The 24,581-nt window shown below is 39.9% G+C and overlaps 1 protein-coding gene across 4 annotated transcripts in view; it reads left to right on the top strand.

Moving 5' to 3' along the window:
- DDHD1 (DDHD domain containing 1) overlaps positions 1 to 24,581 on the top strand; it is a 123,121-nt gene that overhangs the window by 36,782 nt on the left and 61,758 nt on the right. For 2 of the 4 annotated variants that reach the window (XM_025392830.1, XM_025392828.1), the window contains exons 2-3: positions 19,187 to 19,360; positions 19,992 to 20,012. In XM_025392830.1, the coding sequence (XP_025248615.1) occupies positions 19,187 to 19,360; positions 19,992 to 20,012 (195 nt within the window). The remainder of the gene's footprint in view (positions 1 to 19,186; positions 19,361 to 19,991; positions 20,013 to 24,581) is intronic. The other 2 variants (XM_025392831.1, XM_025392829.1) reach the window with 1 other exon arrangement.

The raw sequence follows: 24,581 nt of genomic DNA, 5'->3' as shown, positions 1-24,581 counted from the left end.
GTTTATTGTTGGGGTCTGCGTGTTTCCTAAACAAAGGAATGAACACACAAGACAAGACAAACATGGCGGCCGCCTCGAAAGGCGCCGCTCTGCTTTATTTTATACAGTTGTTTGTGGAATGTTGCCAAGTCACAAGACACATTGTTGTTTTTCTGACCTTTCCCTGACGTTCTGGATTTTCAAGATGTTTACACATAAACAAGCCCCCAGGGTCTGCTGTTTGCAGCTGGCTCCTTTGTCCTCCCTGTTTACAGGGAAGGAACGCCCTGCTTCATTTGCAAGAGCAGGACTTATTGGGAACGCCTTGCTTCGTTTGCAAGAGCAGGACTTATCAGGAACGTCTCGTTTGCGAGCACATAGTCCTCTACAGTTTATGATTTCCATTCTTTTGCATTTGCTGACCATTGTTTTACTTCCAATTATGTGGTCGATTTTAGAATGAGTGCTATGTGGCACTGAGAAGAATGTATATTCTGTTGATTGGGGTGGAGAGTTCTGTAGATGTCTATTAGGTCATCTTGGTCCGGAGTTGAGTTCAAGTCCTGAATATCCTTGTTAATTTTCTGTCTCATTGATCCGTCTAATATTGATAGTGGTAGTTAAAGTCTCCTATTATTATTGTGTGGGAGTCAAAGTCTCTTTGTAGGTCTCTAAGAACTTGTTTTATGATCTGGGTGCTCCTGTATTGGGCGCATATATATTTAGGATAGTTAGCTCTTCTTGTTACATTGATCCCTTTACCATTATGTAATGTCCTTCTTTGTCTTTTTTGATCCTTGTTGGTAAAGTCTGTTTTATGAGAGACTAGGATTCCAACCCCTGTTCTTTTTTCCATTGCATTTGCTTGGTAAATATTTCTCCATCCCTTTATTTTGAGCCAGTGTGTGTCTTTGCACATGAGATGGGTCTCCTGAATACAGCACACCAATGGGTCTTGACTCTATCCAATTTTCCAGTCTGTGTCTTTTAATTGGGGCAGTTAGCCCATGTACATTTAAGATTAATATTGTTACGTGTGAATTTGATCCTGTTATAATGATGTTAGCTGGTTATTTTGCACATCATTTGATGCGGTTTCTTCATAGTGTCATTGGTCTTTATATTTTGTTTTGTTTTTGCAGTGGCTGATATCAGTTTTTCCTTTTCATATTTAGTGCGTCCTTCAGGAGCCCTTGTAAGGCAGACCTGGTGGAGACAAAATCCCTCAGCATCTGCTTGTTTGTAAAGGATTTTATTTCTCCTTTGCTTATGAAGCTTAGTTTGGCTGGATATGAAATTCTGGGTTGAAAATTATTTTCCTTAAGAATGTTGAATATTGGCCCCCACTCTCTTCTGGCTTGTAAAGTTTCTGCAGAGAGATCTGCTGTTAGTCTGATGGGCTTCCCTTTATAGACAACCTGACCTTTCTCTCTGGCTGCCCTTAACATTTTTTCCTTTGTTTCAACCGTGGAGAATCTGACAATTATGTGTCTTGGGGTTGCTCTTCTCGAGCAGTATCTTAGTGGTGGTCTCTGTATTTCCTGAATTTGAATGTTGGCCTGCCTTGCTAGGCTGGGGAAGTTCTCCTGGATAATATCCTGAAGTGTGTTTTCTAACTTGACTCCATTCTCCCCACCACTTTCAGGTATACCAATTAAACGTAGGTTTTGTCTTTTCACATAGTCCCATATTTCTTGGAGGCTTTGTTCATTCCTTTTCATTCTTTTTTTCTCTAATCTTTTCTTCATGCCTTATTTCAGTCAGTTGATCTTCAATCCCTGATATCCTTTCTTCCCCTTGATCAATTTGGCTATTGATTCTTGCACATGCTTCATGAAGTTTTTGGACTGTGTTTTTCAGCTCCATCACGTCATTTATGTTCCTCTTTAAACTGGTTGTTCTAGTTAGCAGTTCCTGTAACCTTTATCAAGGTTCTTAGCCTCCATGCATTGGGTTAGAGCATGCTCCTTTAGCTCAGAGGAGTTTGTTATTACCTGCCTTCTGAAGCCTACTTCTGTCAATTCGTCAATCTCATTCTCTGTACAGTTTTGTGTCCTTGCTGGAGAGGAGTTGCAGTCATTTGGAGGAGAAGAGGCTTTCTGGTTTTTGGCATTTTCACCGGTTTTGCACTGAGTTTTCCTCATCTTTGTGGATTTATCTAACTTTGATCTTTGAGGCTGATGACCTTTGGATGGGGTTTTTGTGTGGTGGTCTTTTTTGTTGATGTTGTTGCTTTCTGTTTGTTAGTTTTTCTTCCATTAGTCAGGCCCCTTTCCTGCAGGTCTGCTGCAGTTTGCTGGAGGTCCATTCCAGACCCTGTTCACCTGCAGTGGAGGCTGCAGAACAGCAAAGATGGATGCCTGCTCCTTCCTCTGGAAGCTTGATCCCAGAGGGGCACTGGCCTGATGCCAGCCACAGCTCCCCTGTGTGAGGTGTCTGTCAACGCATATTGGGAAGTCTCTCCGAGTCAGGAGGTATGGGGGTTAGGGACCCACTTGAGGACGCAGTCTGTCCCTTAGCAGAGCTGGTGTACTGTGCTGGGAGAATCACCTTGTATCAACTGCTCTCTTGAGAGCTGGCAGGCAGGAAAGATTAAATCTATTGAAGCCTCGTGCCCACAGCCACCCCTTCCCCCAGGTGCTGTGTCCCAGGGAGTTGAGAGTTTTATCTGTAAGCCCCTGACTGGGGCTGCTGTCTTTTCTTCAGAGGTGCCCTGCCCAGTGAGGAGGAATCGAGAGAAGCAGTCTGGCCACAGCCACTTTGCCCCGCTGTGGTGAATTCCACCCAGTCCAGACCTCCCAGGCTCCTTAGCACTGTCAGGGGAAAACCGCCTACTAAAGCCTCGGTAATGGTGGATGCCCCTCCCCCCCACCAAGCTCCAGCATCCCAGGTCGACTTCAGACTGCTGTGCTGACAGTGAGGATTTCAAGCCAGTGGTTCTTAGTTTGCTGGGCTTTGTGGGAGTGGGACCCACTGGCTCCCTGGCTTCAGCCCCCTTTCCAGGGAAGTGAACCATTCTGTCTCACTGGGGTTCTTGGAACCACTGAGTGTTGAAAAAACCCCTGCAGCTAGCTCAGTGTCTGCCCAAACAGCCGCCCAGTTATGTGCTTGAAGCCCAGGGCCCTGGTGGTATAGGCACACAAGGGAATCTTCTGATGTGCAGATTGCAAGAACCATGGGAAAAGCATAGTAACCCAGCTGGGTAGCACAGTCCCTCATGGCTTACCTCGGCTGGCAGAGGGAGGTCCCCTGGCTCCTTGCACTTCCCAGGTGAAGCAACACTCCCACCGTGCTTCTGCTCACTCTCTGTGGGTTCATTTCTTCAATGAAATGAACTGGGTACCTCAGTTGGAAATGTAGAAATCACCCGCCTTCTGTATTGGTTTCACTGGGACCTGCAGACCAGAGCTGTTCCTATTCGGCCATCTTGGCCTCTCCCCCTTTGCCCATATTTTAAAATAGAGTTTCTCATACTTTTTTTTTGGCTTGTACAGGATTTTTTTAAAAAGAAAATATAGAATGGCTATATGCATTATAAATAATTTCTTCTAGTACTAACCCTTTAAAAAAAAATTAGTGAAAGATGGCTGGACGTGGTGGCACCTGCCTGTAATCCCAGCACTTTTGGAGGCTGAAGCAGGCAGATCACTTGAGGTCAGGAGTTTGAGACCAGCCTAGCTATCATAGTGAAACCCTGACTCTACTAAAAAAAAAAAAAATACAAAAGTTAGCCAGGCATGGTGGTGCACCCCTGTATTCCTGGCACTCTGGAGGCTGAGGCAGGAGAATTGCTTGAACCTGGGAGGCGGAGGTTACAGTGAGCTGAGATGGCACCACTCCACTCCAGCCTGGGCAACAGAGTGAGACCATGTCTCCAAAAAAAAAAAAAAAAAATAGTGAAAGTCACATTGAAATTATTACGTATTTCTCTACCAAGTGACTCTAATATATCTTTTTTTATATTCAGGCAGTCTTTAGGATTTTCAGTATCATGAATAGCATGCAACCAGTTGTGTTAAAGCCAAGCAGGGCTTAGTGATAGGTGTGAAGAACATCTGCCATTGTCTTGCAATAATAAAGAATGTGTAGGCTCCACAAATTATACTGGTATAGATGATAGATGCTGTAAAGACTACTCCATATGTTACTTACACAAATAGGAACAGAAAATAGTAGATAAGGACATAGACGTTTTGATGAGCAGATTGATGAGTAAGTTATATTAGTAATGCAGAATAAGAGATATAGGTGTTGAATATCATAGGCTTGGAGAGCATGCAAAAAAACTTAGTCACTGTAGAAAGTGGGTTTGTTTATGGTAATTTGAGAAAATATCTGTTTGAAAAGGCTTTGATATAGGAATTAATTTTACATAGCTCAATTCATGTCACATTAAACTGTATAACTTTTTTTTTTTTTTTTTTTTTGAGATGGAGTCTCGCTCTGTTGCCAGGCTAGAGTGCAGTGGCAACATCTCAGCTCACTGCAACCTCCGCCTCCCAGGTTCAAGTGATTCTCCTGCCTCAGCCTCCCAAGTAGCTGGGATTACAGGAGTGTGCCACCATGCCCAGCTAAGTTTTGTATTTTTAGCAGAGACATGGGGTTTCACCATGTTGGCCAGGATGGTCTCGATCTCTTGACCTCATGATCTGCCCACCTCGGCCTCTCAGAGTGCTGGGATTACAGTAGTCAGCCACCACACCTGGCCCTGTGTAACTTCTTATATTCATCTAAGATTGATACAGATTAGCAGTAGACAAAGTTGACAGTAGAGACACAGACAATGTTTCACACATCTATTCTGTGGTCAAAATCCTTTCAATATAAGCAGTATATATAGCTTCCACAACAAAGCTCCCTTTCATAATAAATTAAGGTAGTGGCTTGAAAATATAAAATTATATTTACCCTATTCTGTTTACTAAGGGAAGTGTTAAATACTTTAGGAAGTGTTCTGTGCTTTGAATTGGACAATTAGCTTTGGGATATGTTAATTATCCACAATATTACATTGCAGTAACCAGACTAATTTTAATGAGGTTGTCAAGCAAAGAAATTGTACCTGAATAGCTGAAACTTTGTATTTCTGTACAACTCTGTAGTTCTGTAAAATGGATTTTAATTCAGTGTATATTACATATCAAGCATTAAGTGAAAAATTCTTGATTTGCTGTGTCTAATGTATTTTTTGGAGGGGTAATCAACTTTAAAGATAATTACCAAAACACCAAGATACCTAGCCTCCTCTTAGTAGTGCATAACAGCTTTTGTATGACCTGTACAGGAAAACTCAAAGTCTGCAGTACACAGGTCCCAAGCTGCCTTTTGTCTTTCTAATTCAGAAAAAGCCTGATGCCTCTGCTGTAAGCACGTTAACTACAGGGAAGAAGGAAGAGTCATTATCACCAATACTTACCCAGTCCTAGCTACTGTTAAAAAAATAAATGCAAATATTTATAGGATCTAGTCTTTGCCCCAGTGGAGAAATAAATGCTTGATGGTCTAAATTATAACTTAGAATACGTTTTTCTATAAGAAAACATAAAGGATGGTTTGATGGCAACAGTGCATTAATACATTAGATATTTAATAGTTCAAGTGGGGCTGATCTGGAATTTAGACACAATTTATAGCATTAATTCTGTGAGAAATACATTCATAGTTCCCAGATAGTATGTTTACAATAAACGTTAAGAATGAATGTCTGCATTTTCCTTACTTTTCTACCTCTTTCTTTTCTATCTTCTTTGTCTTTCATATATCTCCTTCCCCTTTTCTTATGTTTTCTACTTATTTCTAATCCTTGCTTTCTTCTTCCCTAGAATACCAATACTCCGCCATTCCTAATTTCCCATGCTCTGTGACTTCTTTCCTCTTTAAGTCAGGTGTGGTCAGATTTGAACCATAGGCATGGCTTGGACCTAAGTGAGTAAGCTGTAGCAGCGTGGCCACATGAGGAAAGTGGTCCTTAAGACTTTCTCTGTACACATGTATGTTGCAAAGTTTAATATGGATATAAACAGTTCTCAGAAACAGACCTTTAGGAATCTTATACATAGAAACTCCCTCTTGGTGTAAGTGTAGCTTTTTATACATAAATATCTTTTTTTTTTTTTTTGAGATGGAGTTTGTCTCTTTTGTTGCCCAAGCTGAAGTGCAATGGTGTGATCTCGGCTCACCGCAGCTTCTAACGATTCTTCTGCCTCAGCCTCCCAAGTAGCTGGGATTACAGGCATGCACCACCATGCCCAGAGCTAATTTTGTATTTTTTAGTACAGATGGGGCTTCTCTGTGTTGGTCAGGCTGGTTTCAAACTCCCGACCTCAGGTGATCCGCCTGCCTCAGCCTCCCAAAGTGCTGGGATTACAGGCGTGAGCCACTGTGCCCAGCCACATAAATATCTTTATTGCAAATGTATTCCTACTCACACATGAGATCCACTCAAGCATTTACAAAGTAGAAAATGGACCTTAGAACTATTTTTCAGTCAAGAAGAACCCGTGTTCTTCTTTTGATTCCAATAAAGACCATTCTTCCTAATAATTGTAATTAGGATAATTACTTAGTTATTTTCTCTTTTTTTGAGATGGACTCTCGCTCTGTCACCTAGGCTGGAGTGCAGGTGCAGTGGTGCCATCTTGGCTCACTGCAGCCTCTCCCTCCTGGGTTTAAGAGATTCTTCTGCCTCAGCCTCCCGAGTAGCTGGGATTATATAGGCGTGTGCCACCAGACCCAGCTAATTTTTGTATTTTTAGTAGAGACAGGGTTTCACCATGTTGGCCAGGTTAGTCTCGAACTCCTGACGTCAGATGATCTGCCCACCTCAGTCTCCTTAAGTGCTGGGATTACAGGTTTGAGCCACCATGCCTGGGTATGATAGTTACTATTATCTTTTGAGTTCTCAAGATGTATGAAGACATAACACCTGTATCTAAGAATCCCACAGAAGGAAGACTAAATAGAATACAGTTAAGAAAAATACTGACAGATGTGTACAGAATTATTTCAGTGAAATCATAGAAGGTGATGAAAGACTTTCCCGAAGAAGTAAATATAAAAGCTAGCTAAATGTAGAAAATAAGCAAGAGCATCCCAGATAGAAGGAACAGCATATGCAAATTACAGAAGTAAGAACCAGCACAACACATTCTGGGTTTTAAGGGGAAGACAGTAAATGAAGGGAATCTGAATGTATGTGCATGTACTTACATATACACTTGCTTGTGAGTAGGCATTGGGTAATGGTGGTGAGAGTGTTGTAGAGTTGAAACTAGGGATACTCAGTTTACATAAGAGGCTTCTGAAATAATACAAGAAATGATTAGTGTGAACTCAGATAATGACTGTAGGCCTGATAAGCAAGGGATGAATTTGAAAGTGATTTAGGAGATGGAATAAACAGCACTTAGTGCACAGTTGTAAGAAGTACTTGAGGAGGTAGCATGTTGGGTGACTCCCAGTTTTCTGCCTTGGGTAGCCACCTAAATACTGTCAGCTTTCCATTCACTGTGATAGAGAATACAGGTGGAGAAACAGGTGTGTATTCTGTTTTATTCAATTTGTTTTCCAGGAAGCTAAGGGTTTCATGACTATTTGTGGTTGAACACCACTAAAGAACCTCTATTGCTTGGGAGGCAAGAGCTAAATGAGAGCTAAAAATGTGCTTTTTCTATTTGAGAGTATAGGTTTGTATTATGTAGTAGAAAGAGCTTGAATGAACTTTGAACTCAAACTTTGGTTGGAATCTTGGTTCTCACATTACTAGTAGCTATGTGCCTTTAAGCAAATTATTTAGTTTCACTAAGACTTAGCTTATTCATTTGTAAAGCTGGGAGATTAATAGCCTTTTAAGATTACTGTTAAATGAGATAAACTTCTGGGTCTGGAAGATAATGGCAACTGTCCAAATCTAAATATCTCCACATATCCTCCCCAAAAGCTGTAAGAACAAAAGGACTCCACACACACATGCATACACACAAACCATACATAACTCACACTTTCAGCACTACTGAAAGACAGATGATACCATGAATTTTTAATTACCTTTATACATTCAATGGTTCCTGTTGCTGCTACAAATCTGTGAGTGGAAAGAGTTGGGTAAGGAAAGGCTTGAGAGACTGAGAAAAGAGAAGAAGAGACCAGAGGTTAAAATAAAGCGCAGACAAAATCACCCTCAGAAAAAGTCCCCAACTTTGCCAAATACAAAGACAGGTCTAGGACTTGGTAATTTACAGAACTAGCTACATTAAGCTGTATGAAAGTGAGCGGGACCACAAGTAGGCAGCTTCAGAGTAGCATTGCTCCTACAAGAAGAGACAGAGAAAGATAATACCTCATGGAGGCATGGCAGCAAGAGGAAAGAAGGAAGTGGGGATAAAATTGAGGCTTCTAGAGAAATGAAAGAGAAACAAGGCACGGCAACACATCCCCCACCCAACAACTCCACCATAGCACCGTCCATTATAGGCGCTCCTCTTTACTAATCTGCAGAAGTGAATGCTCTTAAACTAAGAGCCCAAGAACCCTATTCACAAAATGCTGAAGAATAGAAATGAATCAAATGCTAGACAAAGCTACTTTAAGAGAAATATAGAAATTTGAATGAAAGTGTTTCAGTTGATAAAACTTCTCCCCGAAAAAGCAAATACAAAGGGAAAGGGGATCTCAGTGCTTCAACCAAATAAAATATTCTCAAATCTGTGAACATACTACAAAAACCACAAACTTAGAAGCAGAAATCTAAACTCTGACATGAGAAAAAAAGAAGTGAAAAAGGAAGAAGTGCAACAAAATTTTATTGAACACAGGAAAGAAATTGAAGACAAAGGCAAAGCCATCTCAGAAGACTACAGTAATCCAGCTTTAGAGCTGTGGTTTTGCTTTTTGCAGTTTCAGTTAGCCAGTCAACCAGAGACCAAAAATATTAAATGGAAAATTCCAGAAATACGCAATTACAACTTGTTTTTGGTTTTGGTTTTTTTGAGACAGAGTCTTTCCCTGTCACCCAGGCTGGAGTGCAATGGCACTGTTACCGGGGGTCCTTGCTCCCAGAGCTCCCAAGATGGCGGCGGGCCACTTCCAAGATGGTGGCAAGCCTCGTGTTCTCTGACCTGGGGTTCTTAGCCTCACAGATTCCAAGGAATGGAATCTTGGGCCATGTGGTGAGTGTTAGAGCTCTATTAGAAGCCGTGGGTCACAGACGAGAACCTTGGAAACCAGTGACTAGTGTTCAGCTTGATTAGGACGAACCCAGGCACTTAGCCATGCAGGAACAATGGCAAACCTTTAGCCCAATTGGGAGCTGCAATGGGTGCCTCGCTTGATCAGGAGCACAGCGGGCACCCTGCCGGATCCTGAGGGATGGAAGTCAGCGGCGGGTCTGCGACAGCAGCAAACAACAGTGGTGGATGGCAAGCGGAAGCTTAGCTCGAGTCTTAACAAACACGGACCAGAAGAGAGGGCAGTTGCAAGATTTAATAGTGAAAACAGAGCTCCCATACAAAGGGAGGGGACCTAAAGAGGGTAGCCGTTGCTGGCTCAGATGCCTAGATTTATATTCTGATCATTGTCCCTCCCACTGTGCTCTCAGGCAATAGATGATTGGCTGTTTCTTTACCTCCTGTTTTTGCCTAACTAGCTTTTTAGTGAACTCTCTTTACTACCTGATTGGTCGGTTGTAAGCTAAGTTGCAAGCCCGGTGTTTAAAGGTGGATGCGGTCACCTTCCCAGCTAGGCTTAGGGATTCTTAGTCAGCCTAGGAAATCCAGCTAGTCCTGTCTCTCTGTCTCCCCTCTCAACAGGAAAACCCAAGTGCTGTTGGGGAGGTTGGCAGGTGACTGCTCTGCTTCCTGCTCAATTGGGGTGTAGTAGGGGTTGTGTAGTTGAGATTTCATTAACATCGGAGCATGGGCTAGCAGGCCGGTCCAGGGGACTGTGGTAGATCTTAGTCATGGACTATATCTGGGGCTCCATTTGAAGAACCGTTTGTAGTTTTACAGCTTTGATGTGGAAACCTTGTAGCCACAGGTAGTGAGGAAATTTAAGAGCGCTTGGGTGGCTTGATGGCACAAGGTTTCAGAACGGGCAACTAAAAGTAAATCATCCACGTACCAAAGGACAAGAGTGTCCAGGTATGAGAACTGGCTCAAGTCTTGGGCTAGTGCCTGGCCAGATAGATGGGGACTATCCCTGAACCCCTGGGGGAAAACAGCCCAGGTGAGTTGAGACGTTGGGTGCAAAGGATCTTCAAAAGCAAACAAGAATTGAGAGTCAGGATATATAGGGATGCAGCAAAAGGCATCCTTAAGGTCCAGGACTATAAACCACTCTGCTTCCTCTGGTATTTGGGAAAGCAGAGTATAAGGGTTAGATACAGCTGGGTATAGAAGGACAGTGGCCTCATTGATAATCCTGAGATCTTTCACTAACCTCCACTGTCCATTGGGTTTCTGTACTCCTAAAATTGGAGTATTGCAGGGGCTATTGCATGGTTTTACTAGGCCTTGGGCTTTTAGGTCCTTAACAATTTTTTTGAGTCCTTGTTGGGCCTTGGGTCTAAGGGGGTACTGCCCTTGGTAGGGAAATGAGGCAAGATCCTTTAGTTTAATTTGAACAGGATGGGCATTTTTTTGCTCATCCATTTTGTCCCTTCTGTTGCCCAGACTTCAGGATTAATTCCTTCTTCCAGCAGGGGACAACAAACAGGTGTTCCTTCTCCTATGTTCAGGTGTATAATGGCCCCTGCTTTTACTAGAATGTCTCTCCCTAACAAGGGAGTAGGGCTTTCAGGCATAATTGGAAAAGCATGTGAAAAGAGTAAAGTCCCCCAGTCACAACTTAGTGGCTGGGAGAAGTATCTAGTGACTGGCTGTCCTAGGACTCCTCAAATAGTGACAGATCTGGAGGACAGTTGTCCGGGACAGGAGAGTGAGACTGAGAAGGCCGCGCCAGTGTTCAGGAGACAGTTAACCTCCTGGCCCTCAATGGTCAAGCATACCCAGGGCTCTGTGAGGGTGATGGCATGGGCTGGTGCTTGCCCCGGGCAGCCTCAGTCCTGCTGCTGGATCATCTGGTTAGTGGCTTCTGACTCAGAGGACCCTCATCCCCTGGGGCAGTGGGCCTTCCAGTGATTCCCTTGACATAAGGGGCATGGACGAGGGGGCGGCTTATTTCTATCTGGACAATCTTTTTTAAAGTGTCCTTGTAGACCGCACTGGAAGCAAGCCCCATTAGGCATTCGATGTGCCCAGCCTTTCCCTTTTCCAGAGCCTCCAAAGTCCGCTTGCCTGAGGGCCGTGACTAAAGTGGTGGCCTTTTTTTATCCTGTTTGTCCCATTCCGCCCGCTCCTCCTGATCTCTATTATAAAAAACCGAGGTTGCCAAGTTCAGTAGGGTTTCTAAGTTTTGCTCTGGGCCTCAGGCAGACTTCTGAAGTTTTTTTCTAATGTCTACAGCTGACTGAGTGATAAACTTATCCTTTAAGATTAGTTGGCCTTCAATAGAGTCAGGTGACAGAGAGGTATGCCTCCTCAATGCCTCCCTTAGTCTCTCCAGAAAGGTGGTAGGATTTTCTTCCCTTCCCTGTGTTATAGTGGACATCATTGAATAATTCATAGGCTTCTTGCTAGTTTTCCTTAGTCCTTCTAGCATGCAAGTTAGCAAATGTGTGCGGCACCAATCTCCATGTTCTGATTCTGTGTCCCAGTGAGGGTCTACACTGGGAACTGCCTGCTGGCCTGTGTGGAATTGTTCTCTTTCCTCTGTTGTCATCCTATCATTGACCTGACTGAGATAACAGAGATCGCCAAACTCTCGGGCTGCACTTATGGTGGCACTTTTCTTATTTGGGGTTAGTGTCTGATTTAGCAGTAACATTATATCTCTCCATGTCAGATCAAAGGATTGTCCTAACCCTTGTAAAACATCAATATAGCCATCAGGGTTATCTGAGTATTTACCTAGGTCTATTTTAATTTCCTTTAAGTCTGAGAGAGAGAAAGGCCCTACATGCACTCTGCTTGGGCCAAATTCTCCTCCTCCTACTGCTTGGAGAGGGCATAATCGGGGAATATTGACATTCTTTGGTTCATCGTTTACCCCTTTGTCTATCTCCTTTTGGACTGTTTGGGTTGAAGGGGGGGGGTCTTTATTAGTTGGGGAAGGAGTCAGGGGGACACCAGGGTAGGGAGGTAGACTCTGAGGGCTTCCTGTAGGGCATAAATCACACTTTTTACATAATTGCGAGTTGTCTCTTAATGAAAAGAAGGTTAGTACATATGGCACTTCACTCCACTTGCCTTTTCTACAAAAGAGATCTAGCTGTAAGATGGTGTTATAGTTTATATTTCCCTCAGGAGGCCAGGTTTCTCCCTCTTGAAGAGGATATCATGGCCAGGCGGTACTGCAGAAGAATATAATTCATTTCTTTCTTAGCATCTGATGGTCAAATTGGTCCCAGTTCTCCAGAATACATCTTAGGGGCGTTTTTGCCTTGGGGGGAACGTTTCCCATCTGAAAAAAGAGCATAGAGATGCCAGCACCCCTAGTCATTTTCCGATGAGCATTAGTCCTAGATCATCCTCTATGGTCCTAATGCTTATTCCTTTCCAGGGTGCGTAACCACCCATGGACCTCTGCTTATCGGATTAGTTATGCTCACCAATGTAGTAGCCCTATACTCCTTTTCCTCATTTCTTGACCACAAAGAAAGGGGTCCAGGCTGTTGGATTCTAGTGGTCCTTTACCAGTGTGCCCAACATTGCCTTTGTGCTCAGGGGTGAGTCCTAGAGCTGGGCTGGGTTCTGGAGTATTTCGTAAAACCCAGCCGCCCCATCAAGATGCATTCCCATAAACAACAGTTCTTATGCAAATTCGTTTCAGAGAGAATGTAGGTAACCTTTTGAGTCAGGATTGAGATATCTTTTTTGATTCTGTAAGTACTTTAAGGCTTGGCTGAGTGCAAACAACTCGCGCCTTTAAGCAGACCAATTATTTGGCAATTTTTCTAACTCTGCTTCCACAAGAGTCTCCCTATCAATTACTGAATACCCATTTTGGTTTTTCCCTCAATCACGTGGGAGGAACCATCTACCATCCTGTCCTGAAGGGAGTTCCTCCTAGGTCTGGTCAGACCTTTGTATGGTAATTAAGATTTAAATCCCCTGTTAGGAAATCTACTGGGTTCAGGGAATTATCAGTGGTTAGTGTTAAATTACCTTTTTTTAAACAGAATAGCCCCATACTTTAAGATTTTTGAGTTAGTAAGCTACCTTTTTGATTTTTTGACTTAGAATAATTCTGAACTAGGAAGCTCACAGTGAGGTTTCCTCTAAGTTACTTTTCTACTTTCTTCTGTTAGCAAAGCAGTTGCCGCTACAGATTGAATGCATCGCGGGTTACTACGTTAAGGATTTTTGATAGGAAAACTATAGGTTATCAGTGGTCTCAGTGTTTTCAGGCTACGCCCTTGTTTACACTGACAACAAGGTAGTATTGGAGTGTTACAGGGTCACGGAGAAGACCTTCAATTATCAATTATAGTTTTAAATTTACCCTGGCTTTTAAAGGAATAGAGCACACTGGTTTTATTTACTATTTCTTTCTCTTTCTCTCTTTGTCTCCCCATCTCTCTCTCTCTCCTCTGTCTCTCTTTCTCCTCCGTCTCTCTCTCTCTCTCCTCCATCTCTCTCTCTTTCCTCCGTCTCTCTCTCTCTCTTCCTCCTCCGTCTCTGTCTCCTCCATCTCTCTCTCCCCTCTGTCTCTCTCTCTCTTTCTCCTCCATCTCTCTCTCTCTCTCTCTCCTCCGTGTCTCTCTCTCTTTCTCCTTCGTGTCTCTCTCTCTCTTTCTCCTCTATCCCTCTCTCTCCCCTCCTCTTAGCCATTACAAACTTGGGGCCCTGGCAAGGGTGGTAGGGAACGGGTCCCACATAACTGCCCATGTCGAGAGCTGTATACCTAAATCCGGAGGGACACCAGGGATAAGAATCCCTGGGTTTATAGCCTAGATGCCTAAGGACACAGCATAGAGCTTCCTTAGATCCTTTTGGAGATACAACTTGCTAGAGGAATTGAAAGTCTGAACCATTAGTACCTAGGAGGCAGGGATCAGAGAAAGTAGATTCAGAGGTAAGGAGAATTTTAGGGCTACACTTTCAAGAAAGTCGTGGTCGGGACCCAGGGTATGGGTCAGAAGGAAAGGTAGGGGTGCACGCACGGGTGACTGTTGAATAGAGACTAGCCATGATCTCAACCAGCTAATGCCAGGAGTTCGGGACAACAGCTTTCTGCCTCTAGTCGGCCCTGGGCTTCCCCAGGAAAATTGAAAGCAGAAGCTGATTCTAGGCAGACCAATGCTCCCAACCCAGAAGGGCTGGGGGTTGCTAGAAAGCCTTTCCAAAGATAGCCTCACACCTGAGTCTTAAGTCCGGCAGCCACACTAATCGTTTTTAATGGCCAACAGGTGTCCGGTATTTTCTCCAATTCTAAGGAAGAATAGGACAGAATAGCAAGCGAAAGTGGTCCAATATTACCGTTTTGGAGGTCCCTTCCTGGTCGCCAAATATCGGGGATCCTTTCTCCCAGAGCTCCCAAGATGGTCGTGGGCTGCTTCCAAGATGGTGGCAAGCCTCATGTTCCCTGACCTGGGGTTCTAGGCCTCACAGATTCCAAGGAATGGAATCTTGGGCCATGTGGTGAGTGTTAGAGCTCTATTAGAAGCCATGGGTCACAGAAGAGAACCTTGGAAACCAGTGACTAGTGTTCAGCTCGGTTAGGATGAACCCAGGCACTTAGCTGTACAGGAACAACGGCAAGCCTTTAGCCCAATTGGTAGCGGCAGTGGGCGCCTCGCTGGATCAGGAGCACAGCGGGCACTTTGCCGGATCCGGAGGAATGGAAGTCAGCGGTGGGTCTGCGATGGCAGCAAACAGCAGTGGTGGACAGCAAGCAGAAGCTCAGCTTGAGCCTTAATTAAGGACCAGAAGAGAGGGCAGTTGCAAGGTTTAATAGAGTGAAAACAGAGCTCCCATACAAAGGGAGGGGACCCAAAGAGGGTAGCTGTTGCTGGCTCAAACGCCTGGGTTTATATCCCGATCATTGTCCCTCCCACTGTGCTCTCAGGCAATAGATGATTGGCTCTTTCTTTACCTCCTGTTTTTGCCTAATTAGCTTTTTGGTGAGTTCTCTTTACTACCTGATTGGTCAGGTGTGAGCTAAGTTGCAAGCCCCGTTTAAAGGTGGATGCAGTCACCTTTCCAGCTAGGCTTAGGGATTCTTAGTCGGCCTAGGAAATCCAGGTAGTCCTGTCTCTCAGCATGATCTCAGCTCACTGCAACCTCCGCCTCCTGGGTTCAAGCAATTCTCCTGCGTCAGCCTCCGAAGTAGCTGGGACTATAGGTGTGCACCACCACGCCTGGCTGATTTTTGTATTTTTAGTAAAGACGAGGTTTCACCATGTTGGCCAGTCTGGTCTCAAACTCCTGACCTCAGGTGATCCTCCTGCCTCAGCCTCCCAAAGTACTGGGATCACAGGCATGAGCCACTGTATCCAGCCACAGTTACAAGTTTTAAATTGGATGCTTTTCTGATTGGTGTGATGAAGTCTCCAGCCATCTTGCTCCATCCTGCCCAGGATGGGAGTTTTTCCTTTGTCTAGGATATGCAACTGTTTATGCCACTAGTCCATTAGTCATTTAGTAGCTGTCTTGGTTATCATATCAACTGTGGTGGTTTTGAAGTGCTTGTGTTCAAGTAGCCTTTATTTTATTTAATAATGGCTCCAAAGTGCAAGAGTAGTGATGCTAGCATATGGTTGTAATTGTTGGGTTTTATTATTAGTTGTTGTTAATCTCTTATTGTGCCTAATTTATAAAGTAAGCTTTATCATAAATACATGTATATTACAAAAACATTATATATAGAGTTCAGTACTATTTAAGGCTTCAGGCATCCAGTGGGGGTCTTGGAATGTATCCCCCACGGACAAGGGGGGACTACTATATATTAATTACAAGGTGCCAATAGGAGAATAGATTCAAATAAAAATCTAATAAGAGCCATTGATAAAAGGAAGGAAAACAACCAAGAGAATGTAAAAAGTAGTTTAAATTCAATACAGACAAAAGAAGACCTAACATACTTAAAATTGGAGTCCCTGAAGAAGAAAAGCAAATCACTAGAACAGAACTAATTAAACCCTAACTCAAGAACACTTTTCAGAAATAATAGGAAATTTGAAATTTTACGTATTAAAAGGCCCCATCATGGACAGATTAATACAGAACAGCTGAGTCATAGCCTAGTAAAACTATTAGATTTTAAAGACTTTTTTCCTGGACCTCTTGAGAGGGGAAAAAGGATTATATTATTAAAAGGCTGACATCAGATTCCTTAAGAACAATATTCTTTTTTTTTTTTTTTTCCTGTCTCCCTCTGTCACCCAGGCTGGAGTGCAGTGGCATGATCTTGGCTCACTGCAACCTCCACCTCCCCGGTTCAAGTGATTCTCATGCCTCAGCCTCCTGTAGCTGGGATTATAGGCATGCACCACCATGCCCAGCTAATTTTTATATTTTTAGTAGAGATGGGGTTTTGCTATGTTGGCCAGGCTGGTCTCAAACTCCTGGCCTCAAGTGATCCACCTGCTTCAGCCTCTCAAAGTTCTGGGATTACAGGCATGCGTCGCTGCGCCTGGCCTAGAACAATATTCAAAGGAAGGCTACGGTGGAGCACCATTTTTAAAAACTCAAAGAAATAAAGCACAAGCTAGCCAACCTGTCTTTAGAGTATCAAATAAACAGTTTGAACACACAAGAATTTAGGAAATATGTGGTGATAATTTACTATATTTAAATGTAGACCCAAGACTTAAAACAGTGCCGGGGACATAGGTATAATTTTTATATGTTCTGACAAAGTAAAAAGAATAAAACTAAAAATAAATGGGTGAACAGAGAAAGAGAGATAGAATTAAGGTCATTCTCTACAATATGGGTAATAAATGAGAGTCATACAATACCATTTAAATGGATTGACCAGATAATAAAAGGTAAAGTAAGCAAAAAGGAGATTTGGGTTACTCTAAAACACATACATACACACACACACACGCCACCACCACCACAGAGAGAGAGAGAGAGAGAGAGAGAGAGAACCACTGGAACAAAAAATTAGAATTTTCCTAACTACCAAAAGAAAGTACAAAAAAAGCAAAAATAGCAGAAATACAACATAAAGAAAAAAAAGAATAAGTGTGAATAATAAACATGGTAACTATATAGAGTTGAGTTCAAATATGTCAATCATATTAGTAAACATAAATGGGCTTAACTCATCTATTAAAATAAAAAGATTTCAAATGGCTTTATAAAGCAAAACCCAATTCTATGCCTTACATAAGGGACGTATAAAACAGTGATTCCAGCCATCAAAAATAAAGGAATATGTAAAGATATTACAGGCAAATGGAAAAAATAAGAAATCAGGAGTTTCCATTTTGATAAAGTAGAATCCAGGCAAAAACTATTCAGTATAACAGTATGTTCATAGTGATTAAAACCATAATTCACAATGAAGTTATAATATTTTTTGGTATCTAGGTACCAAATGACATAGCAAACACCTAAATATACCAGAATCACTGTAGCAGAATATAGGAGAATGCAAGTAGCAATAGAAACACATAATAGAAAATTTTAAATACATCGCAGTACAAATCTGGTATGACGAGATGTTTCAAGATCATCTAGTGTATTTCTTGTCTCAAACCTGAAGTTTAGCCATTTTTTTCAAGGACTCTTGGTTTCTTTTAATGGGAAATGATATTTACAGTTCACAATCTTTGTATTAGGAGTGTTCACTTATACTGGGTTTGTCTTCAATTCTAGGCCTTTACTAGGACCTTTTTTTCAAAGAGAAAATACATCATTAGTCCATACTGAAATTTTTTGTTAAAATTTATGATTACAAGCTTTTTTATTTGATTTTTATACTTGTATCTCTTTTGTTTTATGCTTAAAATCTAGGTTCCTAATGATATTAATAAAATTAATACATTCATCTTAACCTACAGTTTCAAATTAGTAATACAAATAGTATTACTGACAATATGGTTATTGCAAAAGGTTTAAGATGTTTGCTGTTCTTTTTCTCCATATTTTATTTCCAAAGATGTATGTACAAATGACAGAGTTTTAAATTCACTTGAAATAATTTCTCTTTGTGTGATTAAACTACCAGCATTCTACATGATTAGATTCATTTGTTTCATTTTGCTTTTTACTTTTAGGGTTTTGTTATTTTTATTTTATTTTTGCTATATTAAAAAAAATCGTGTTAAAGAATTCAAGATAGCTTAGCTGACAGTTGTGGTTTATTTTAAATAACAACTAGAAGTCTTAGGTTTCTAGGGACAGTGTTTAATCAAAAGTTAGCCAAGAAAAAATTTTTTTCCCCTAAAGTAGATTAAATATTTGCTAATATAATAGTTTCATTTATCTTGTATACTTACTAGAAGCCTCTAGTCTCCAAGGCAGCTCTAAAAAGTGCCACACACTACTACCACACACACTATTTCTAAACACTATTCTGGATTTTATATTAATATTTTCTAAGACATTGGAACTATCATCAGAGCCTTGCATGAAACTCGTTTTAACGCCTTAGGCTGCTAATTTTGGTTACTCAGAGTCTCAATTATATACATAGCTGCTCATCTATTTTTCTAGTGCTAAAGTGATTTTTAGGTGTAATATTTAATATAAGTAAAAGTATATGCTATAGAATATGATACACTCTGGCTCAAAATCTGGATTTTAAAACTTTAAATGGGCCAGGCGCAGCGGCTCATACCTATAATCCTAGCACTTTGGGAGGCCAAGGTGGGCGCATCTCTTGAGCCCAGGAGTTTGAGACTGGCCTGGGCAACATAGCAAAACCACATCTCTACCAGAATAATATAAAAATTAGCCTGGAAGATCAAGGCTGCAGTGAGCTGTGGTCACACCACTGCACTCTATCCTGGGCAGCATAGAGCAAGATAAATATCTCAAAATAAATAAATACAAATAAAACTTTATATGATTGTATTGCGTCATGAAAATCTGTTTTTGTGACAGCAGTAGCAAAATATAAGATTGTAGATACTATGTCTCTTTTGGGGAAATTGAATCTTAAAATGTATAATTCTGTGATTTTTCTTTTTCAGAGGCTGATAAAATACCAGTAATGCGTGGACAGTGGTTTATTGATGGCACTTGGCAGCCTCTAGAAGAGGAAGAAAGTAATTTAATTGAGCAAGAACATCTCAATTGTTTTAGAGGCCAGCAGATGCAGGAAAATTTTGATATTGAAGTGTCAAAATCCATAGATGGCAAAGATGGTAAGATCGATTGATACATTTAATATATTCTACAAACCAAGTAAGTTGTTGATAAAGTTTAGAGTAGTTTGTGAATTTGACATAATAATTCAGGAGGTTTAGAATTAGAAAATTTGATTTTTTTAAACATTTGATTATTCTAGAATTTAAAAATTAACTGCTATAAATATCTGAACTATCTCAATTTTTATTTTAATATGTATGGTCAATGTCATGATATTAACACAGTTTACTATAAATGTACAAATTGTTACAATGTACTCCCTATTTAATCTTTTTTAGTAATTTTTTAGTTAACAAAGGAAATTGAACTTAACCAAAAAATTCCTTGTCATTATATCAAAAGACAAGTTTCATTAATATTTCAGTGTTCTTTTCCTGAAGTTCAGAAAAAATCTTTAATTATCTTTGTGTATCTCTCAGCTATCCCTTATTGAAAACCGTATCAAGTTTTAATTTGGAACAATCTACTCCTTACATTTCTTTATTCAGCACTTGCATATTTTTGTAACAGTTAAAAATACTATATAATAGCCAAGATTGCCACGTTTTCATTATGTGTCTAAATCTTGAGTAAACTTCAAAATATGTGGTAAAGTTAAAAATACTTCTATTGTTCCATTTACTGCAGGCAGTGGGATCAGCTATTCTGGTGAGTATAACTGTACAGGTAGATTAGAATTTGTAGTTTTCTCTGAAGTTTTTCTTCTAAAAGCGTTTCTTCATCCATGCTAGCCTTTATTTGGGAGGTTTCTTGACAAGCTCTGCTGAATCCAGTGAATTAAAATATGAATTTATTTTTTTCCTGTCCCCTCCTAAAACATCTCTAAGGCAGAAAAACTTAATATTGATCAGGTAATTTACAGAATGAAGCTTGAAAAAGACGAATTATGTGGTTGGAAGTAATTGTTTATATAACATAATTAATGTCAACAGTAAGCTTTAAGTTGGCAGGGGATTTTTTTTTTCTTATTGTTAGTAACATTTCATGTTTTTTCTCTCTTCCACTCTTTGCTCTCTCTTACCTCTCTGAACATATGTATATATTTGTCACAAGAATCTGTGTAGTTTAGCTTATATCAAAGTAAAATATCATTTACATCTAGTTGGTTAAAAGTCTACATGACTGAGGAAAACTTGTGACTTCTGAATAAATTGGCAATTAAAGCTAACAAATTTATATAATAATAGTTGTCTGTTATGTGCCAGATACCGTACTCTGGAAATTCTAAATATATTATTTTCCTAATCTATAGAATCAAATATGTCGTCATTTCACTGTAAAATGTAAAGGTTCTTACATATCAATAAATAAGGAGCAGCCCAGTATAGGAGCTGTTTCTACAGATTGCCATGTAATACTTTGATCTCCTCATAGCAAAAATAGAAAGTTTTGTGTGTTTGTGATCTTATGGTAGTGACTGAAATATTTTATAACTTCTCATCACTATTGATCAGAATAATTTCAAAAGTCTGCTTCATAGTATTTGAACGGCAAACCTTTTATCATAAAATAATCTTACTGCCATTGGAGAAGTCTGACTTCCAGATTTTTTTTTCTGTCTATTAGTTCTCCTAAGTCTTCTGCCACAAAAATGTCAATTTCACCATCACAAACCCAGTTTAGTCACCTGAATTTCTTATTATTAATGCATGAAAAAAATCCAGGAGCTTGGAGGAAAAAGAGGATGGGTATGAAAAATACAAGTAGATGGTTCCCCTTTCTCATTCTGTATTCAGAACTTTTTTTTTTTCCATTTGCTAAGTCATCCTGTGGAGATTAATCATCAGCTCTGTTTCATCTCTAGATTCTACCTGTTTCTAATCTTGTTTTTTACTACAATAAAAATTCAAATTTAATATGTCCTTTTTACTTCTGCTTCCTGCCTAAATGTTAAATGTAGCAAGATACTTCAGTTTTTCTGAAAGTGTTTGAATTTAAATAAGACTGGTGTAAGAAGATGGTTTATTTGTGTGAGTACATTTTTAGAATGTCTTTGCATATGTGTATGTGTGAGTGTATATGTCAGTTCTAGGGTAGCAATCTCTCGGATATTGTAATTTTTTTGTTATCTTTATGGATATACATGGAGTACTAGAATTTTAATTAGTAATGGAAAATTATTAACTTAGTAGAACATTTTTGCATTGTAATCTTTCCAAAATGATTCTTTGAGGTTCATTAGAAGAAAAAAATTTTTATAGTGTACTGTAGCATATAAGATTCAGCATGTTCTGTTATTAGCAAAGATACAACTGAACATATCTTTGAACATATCTTTGTCATAATTTTTAGTCACTTTATTTTTATTCAGTATTAAACATATTTATATCTTGTGACATTTGACTTTGAAAATTATGGGAAATTGCGTAGTACATTTGAAATTAATAACAAGTCTTAAGGAAAGAACATTTGCTATCCAAAAACCCACCATTGTTGGGAAAATAATTCAAACTTATAACTACAAAGACTAAAAAATATTATAATCTTTTGAATGTACTGTTACCTCTAAGCTTCTGAAATTTTATACTTCATTAGTTTGAGGGAGGAAAATACCCTTTCCACCTAAATTTTCTCATGTATAAAGCCTTGACTATTCATATTGTCAGATTTTGAATGATCCCATGTGTAGTAATGTGGTAGGCACTTTTGTGAGAGAAATTGACAAGGTTTCTACCCTCAAGGAGTTTTAAGCCTATTAGAGTAAACAAAGTCAACAGATGAAAACAGTTACAAAAGAGTAACTACAAGAAGTCATAGTATTAGACAGTCAATATTACATATTCTGAAAAGATACTTGGAATAAAGTGAGTAGATAATCACAATGCAGTGGAATTATTCACATAAGGCTTTCTGGAAATACCTCACTTAATAATTTAAAACATTTAAAAATACTATATTCAGGGATATTTATTAAATGCTCTAGGGAATATCGAAGAAACTAATAGTTCTTGCTGACAGGGACATTAAAATAAATAATAATTCCTTTTTCTTCCGACCTTGGCTGTTTGGTTAGGGTTGTTCTTGCCACAAACAGATTAGATGTACAGTCGTCCCTTGGTATTTGTAGGGGATTGGTTTTAGGCGCACCGCCCCCCCCCCCCCGCCCCTCACCACCAGATAACAAAATCTGAGGACATCCAAGTCCCTTTAATAAAATGAAGTGGTATTTGCATATGACCTATGAGCATCCTCTTGTATATTTTATTTTTATTTTATTTTATTTTTTGGAGACAGGGTCTTGCTCTGTCGCTGAAGTGCAGTGGCATAATCACAGCTCACTGCAGCTTCTAACTCCCGGGCTCCTCCCACCTGAGCCTCCCAAGAAGATGCACACTACCACACCAGGCTAATTTTTTTTTTTTTTAATTTTTTGTAGAGACAGGGTCTCACTATGTTGCCCAGGCTGGTCTTGAACTCCTGGGCTCAAGTATTCCTCCTGCCTCAGGCCCCCAAAGTGCCAGGATTACAGGTGTGAGTCACTGTGCCCAGTCCTCTCTTGTGTATTTCAAATAATCTCTAGATTATTTATGACACCTAATACTGTGTGATGCCATGTAAATAGTTGTATACTGTATTGGTTTTTGATTGATAATATTTTTTATTTTTTTTTATTTTTGTCCCCAAATATTTTTGGTCTGTGGTTGGTTGAATCTGCAGATCAGGGAAGCCAACTGTATTTAATATTTTCCTCTTTATTAACTTCCCTTACTAGTCTCAAAATGCGCATTGAATTAACAAGACATGAAAATTTGGCACACTATGTAGTTCTTTGTAGCATACAAATAAAGATACCCCACAAAAAGATAATGACTTTGTGACTTCGATACTTTAATCCAAACTTAGTTCTCTGTGAGAGTTAAAATGAAAATTGATTTTCTTCTTACCCTACCTCCTGGGCTAGAAAATGTTTATCTAGTAGTTTAACAAATGAAAGCCTATTGTTTCACTTGGGATGAAACATAAAAATAGAAATCAAGACTTCAACAAGTAATTTGGTAAACATTAATACTTAAATCTGCTAGATTAGTGTTTCACTCATTTTACATCTTACCTATCCAAACTTGCATAGTAATCAGTAAAAAATAGGTTGAACTGCCAGGAGGCGGAGCTGGCAGTGAGTCAAGATAGCGCCACTGCTCTCCAGCCTGGGCGATAGAGCAAGACTCCATCTCAAAAAAATAAAAAGGGTTGAACTGAATGGGTAAGTGCAGCACATCACTCTGCCCAAAAAATAAGTAAACTCAATTCAGTCGTGAGAAAACTCGTACTGAGGATGGTTTTACAAAATAACTGACTGACCAGCATTCTTCAAAAGTGTCAAGGTCATGAAAGACAAGTAAATACTGAGGAATTTGTCACAGAATAGAGTAGACTAAGGAGACATGACAACACAACACAATGTGGTACCCTGGATTGGATCGTAGAACAGAAAAAGATACTACTAGAAAACTAGAGAAACCTGAATAAAGTCTGTGTATTAGTTAATAGTATTGTACCAGTGTTAATTTCTTAGTTTTGTTAATTATACTATAGTTATGCAAAATGCTAACATTAGGGGAAGCTGGATGAAGGATATGTCATAGCTCCCTGTACTATTTTTGCTATTTTCTGTTAAGTCTAAAATTACTCTAAATTACAAAGTTTAAGTCTAGTAGAAGGATTAAAATGAAATACTAAAAAATATTCAATTAACCCAAAATAAACCAAGAAAAGAAGAACAGATACAAAAAACAGGTGGGACAAAGAGAAAAATAAGTGGAAAAATGACAGACCTATTCACTCATATCAGTAACAACAAATATAAATGTATTTGTATATATAAGATAGTTAATACTCCAATTAAAAGGCAAAGTGACAGATTGTTTGAGAATGCAAGACCTGACTATAAAAATCACAGATAGATTGAAAGTAAAAGATTGGAATTTTTACAGTTCCAGGTAATTTCAGGTGCCATAGCAGCACAGGTGTTGGTGTCTCTGTAAAGATTTATGACATTTAACAAGCTGATGGATGCAGTATGTATTCCTATCAGTGTAGCTGAATAAATATACCCCATACTGTGAAGATAGCATTTCAAAGCTCAATTAAAAAGATGGATGGGTGCTCACCTTCTAACTAGCTTTCCTTTTCTCCTCTCTTTGGTGACTAAGAGGATTCCCACCTTCTCGCTTTTAGTTATTATTTAATTTTTTTTTTTTTTTTTTTTTTTTTTTTTTT

The sequence above is a fragment of the Theropithecus gelada genome, chromosome 7b (assembly GCF_003255815.1).
Source record: "Theropithecus gelada isolate Dixy chromosome 7b, Tgel_1.0, whole genome shotgun sequence".
Classification (NCBI taxonomy): Eukaryota; Metazoa; Chordata; class Mammalia; order Primates; family Cercopithecidae; genus Theropithecus; species Theropithecus gelada.
This window is presented reverse-complemented; position numbering and strand designations above follow the sequence as displayed.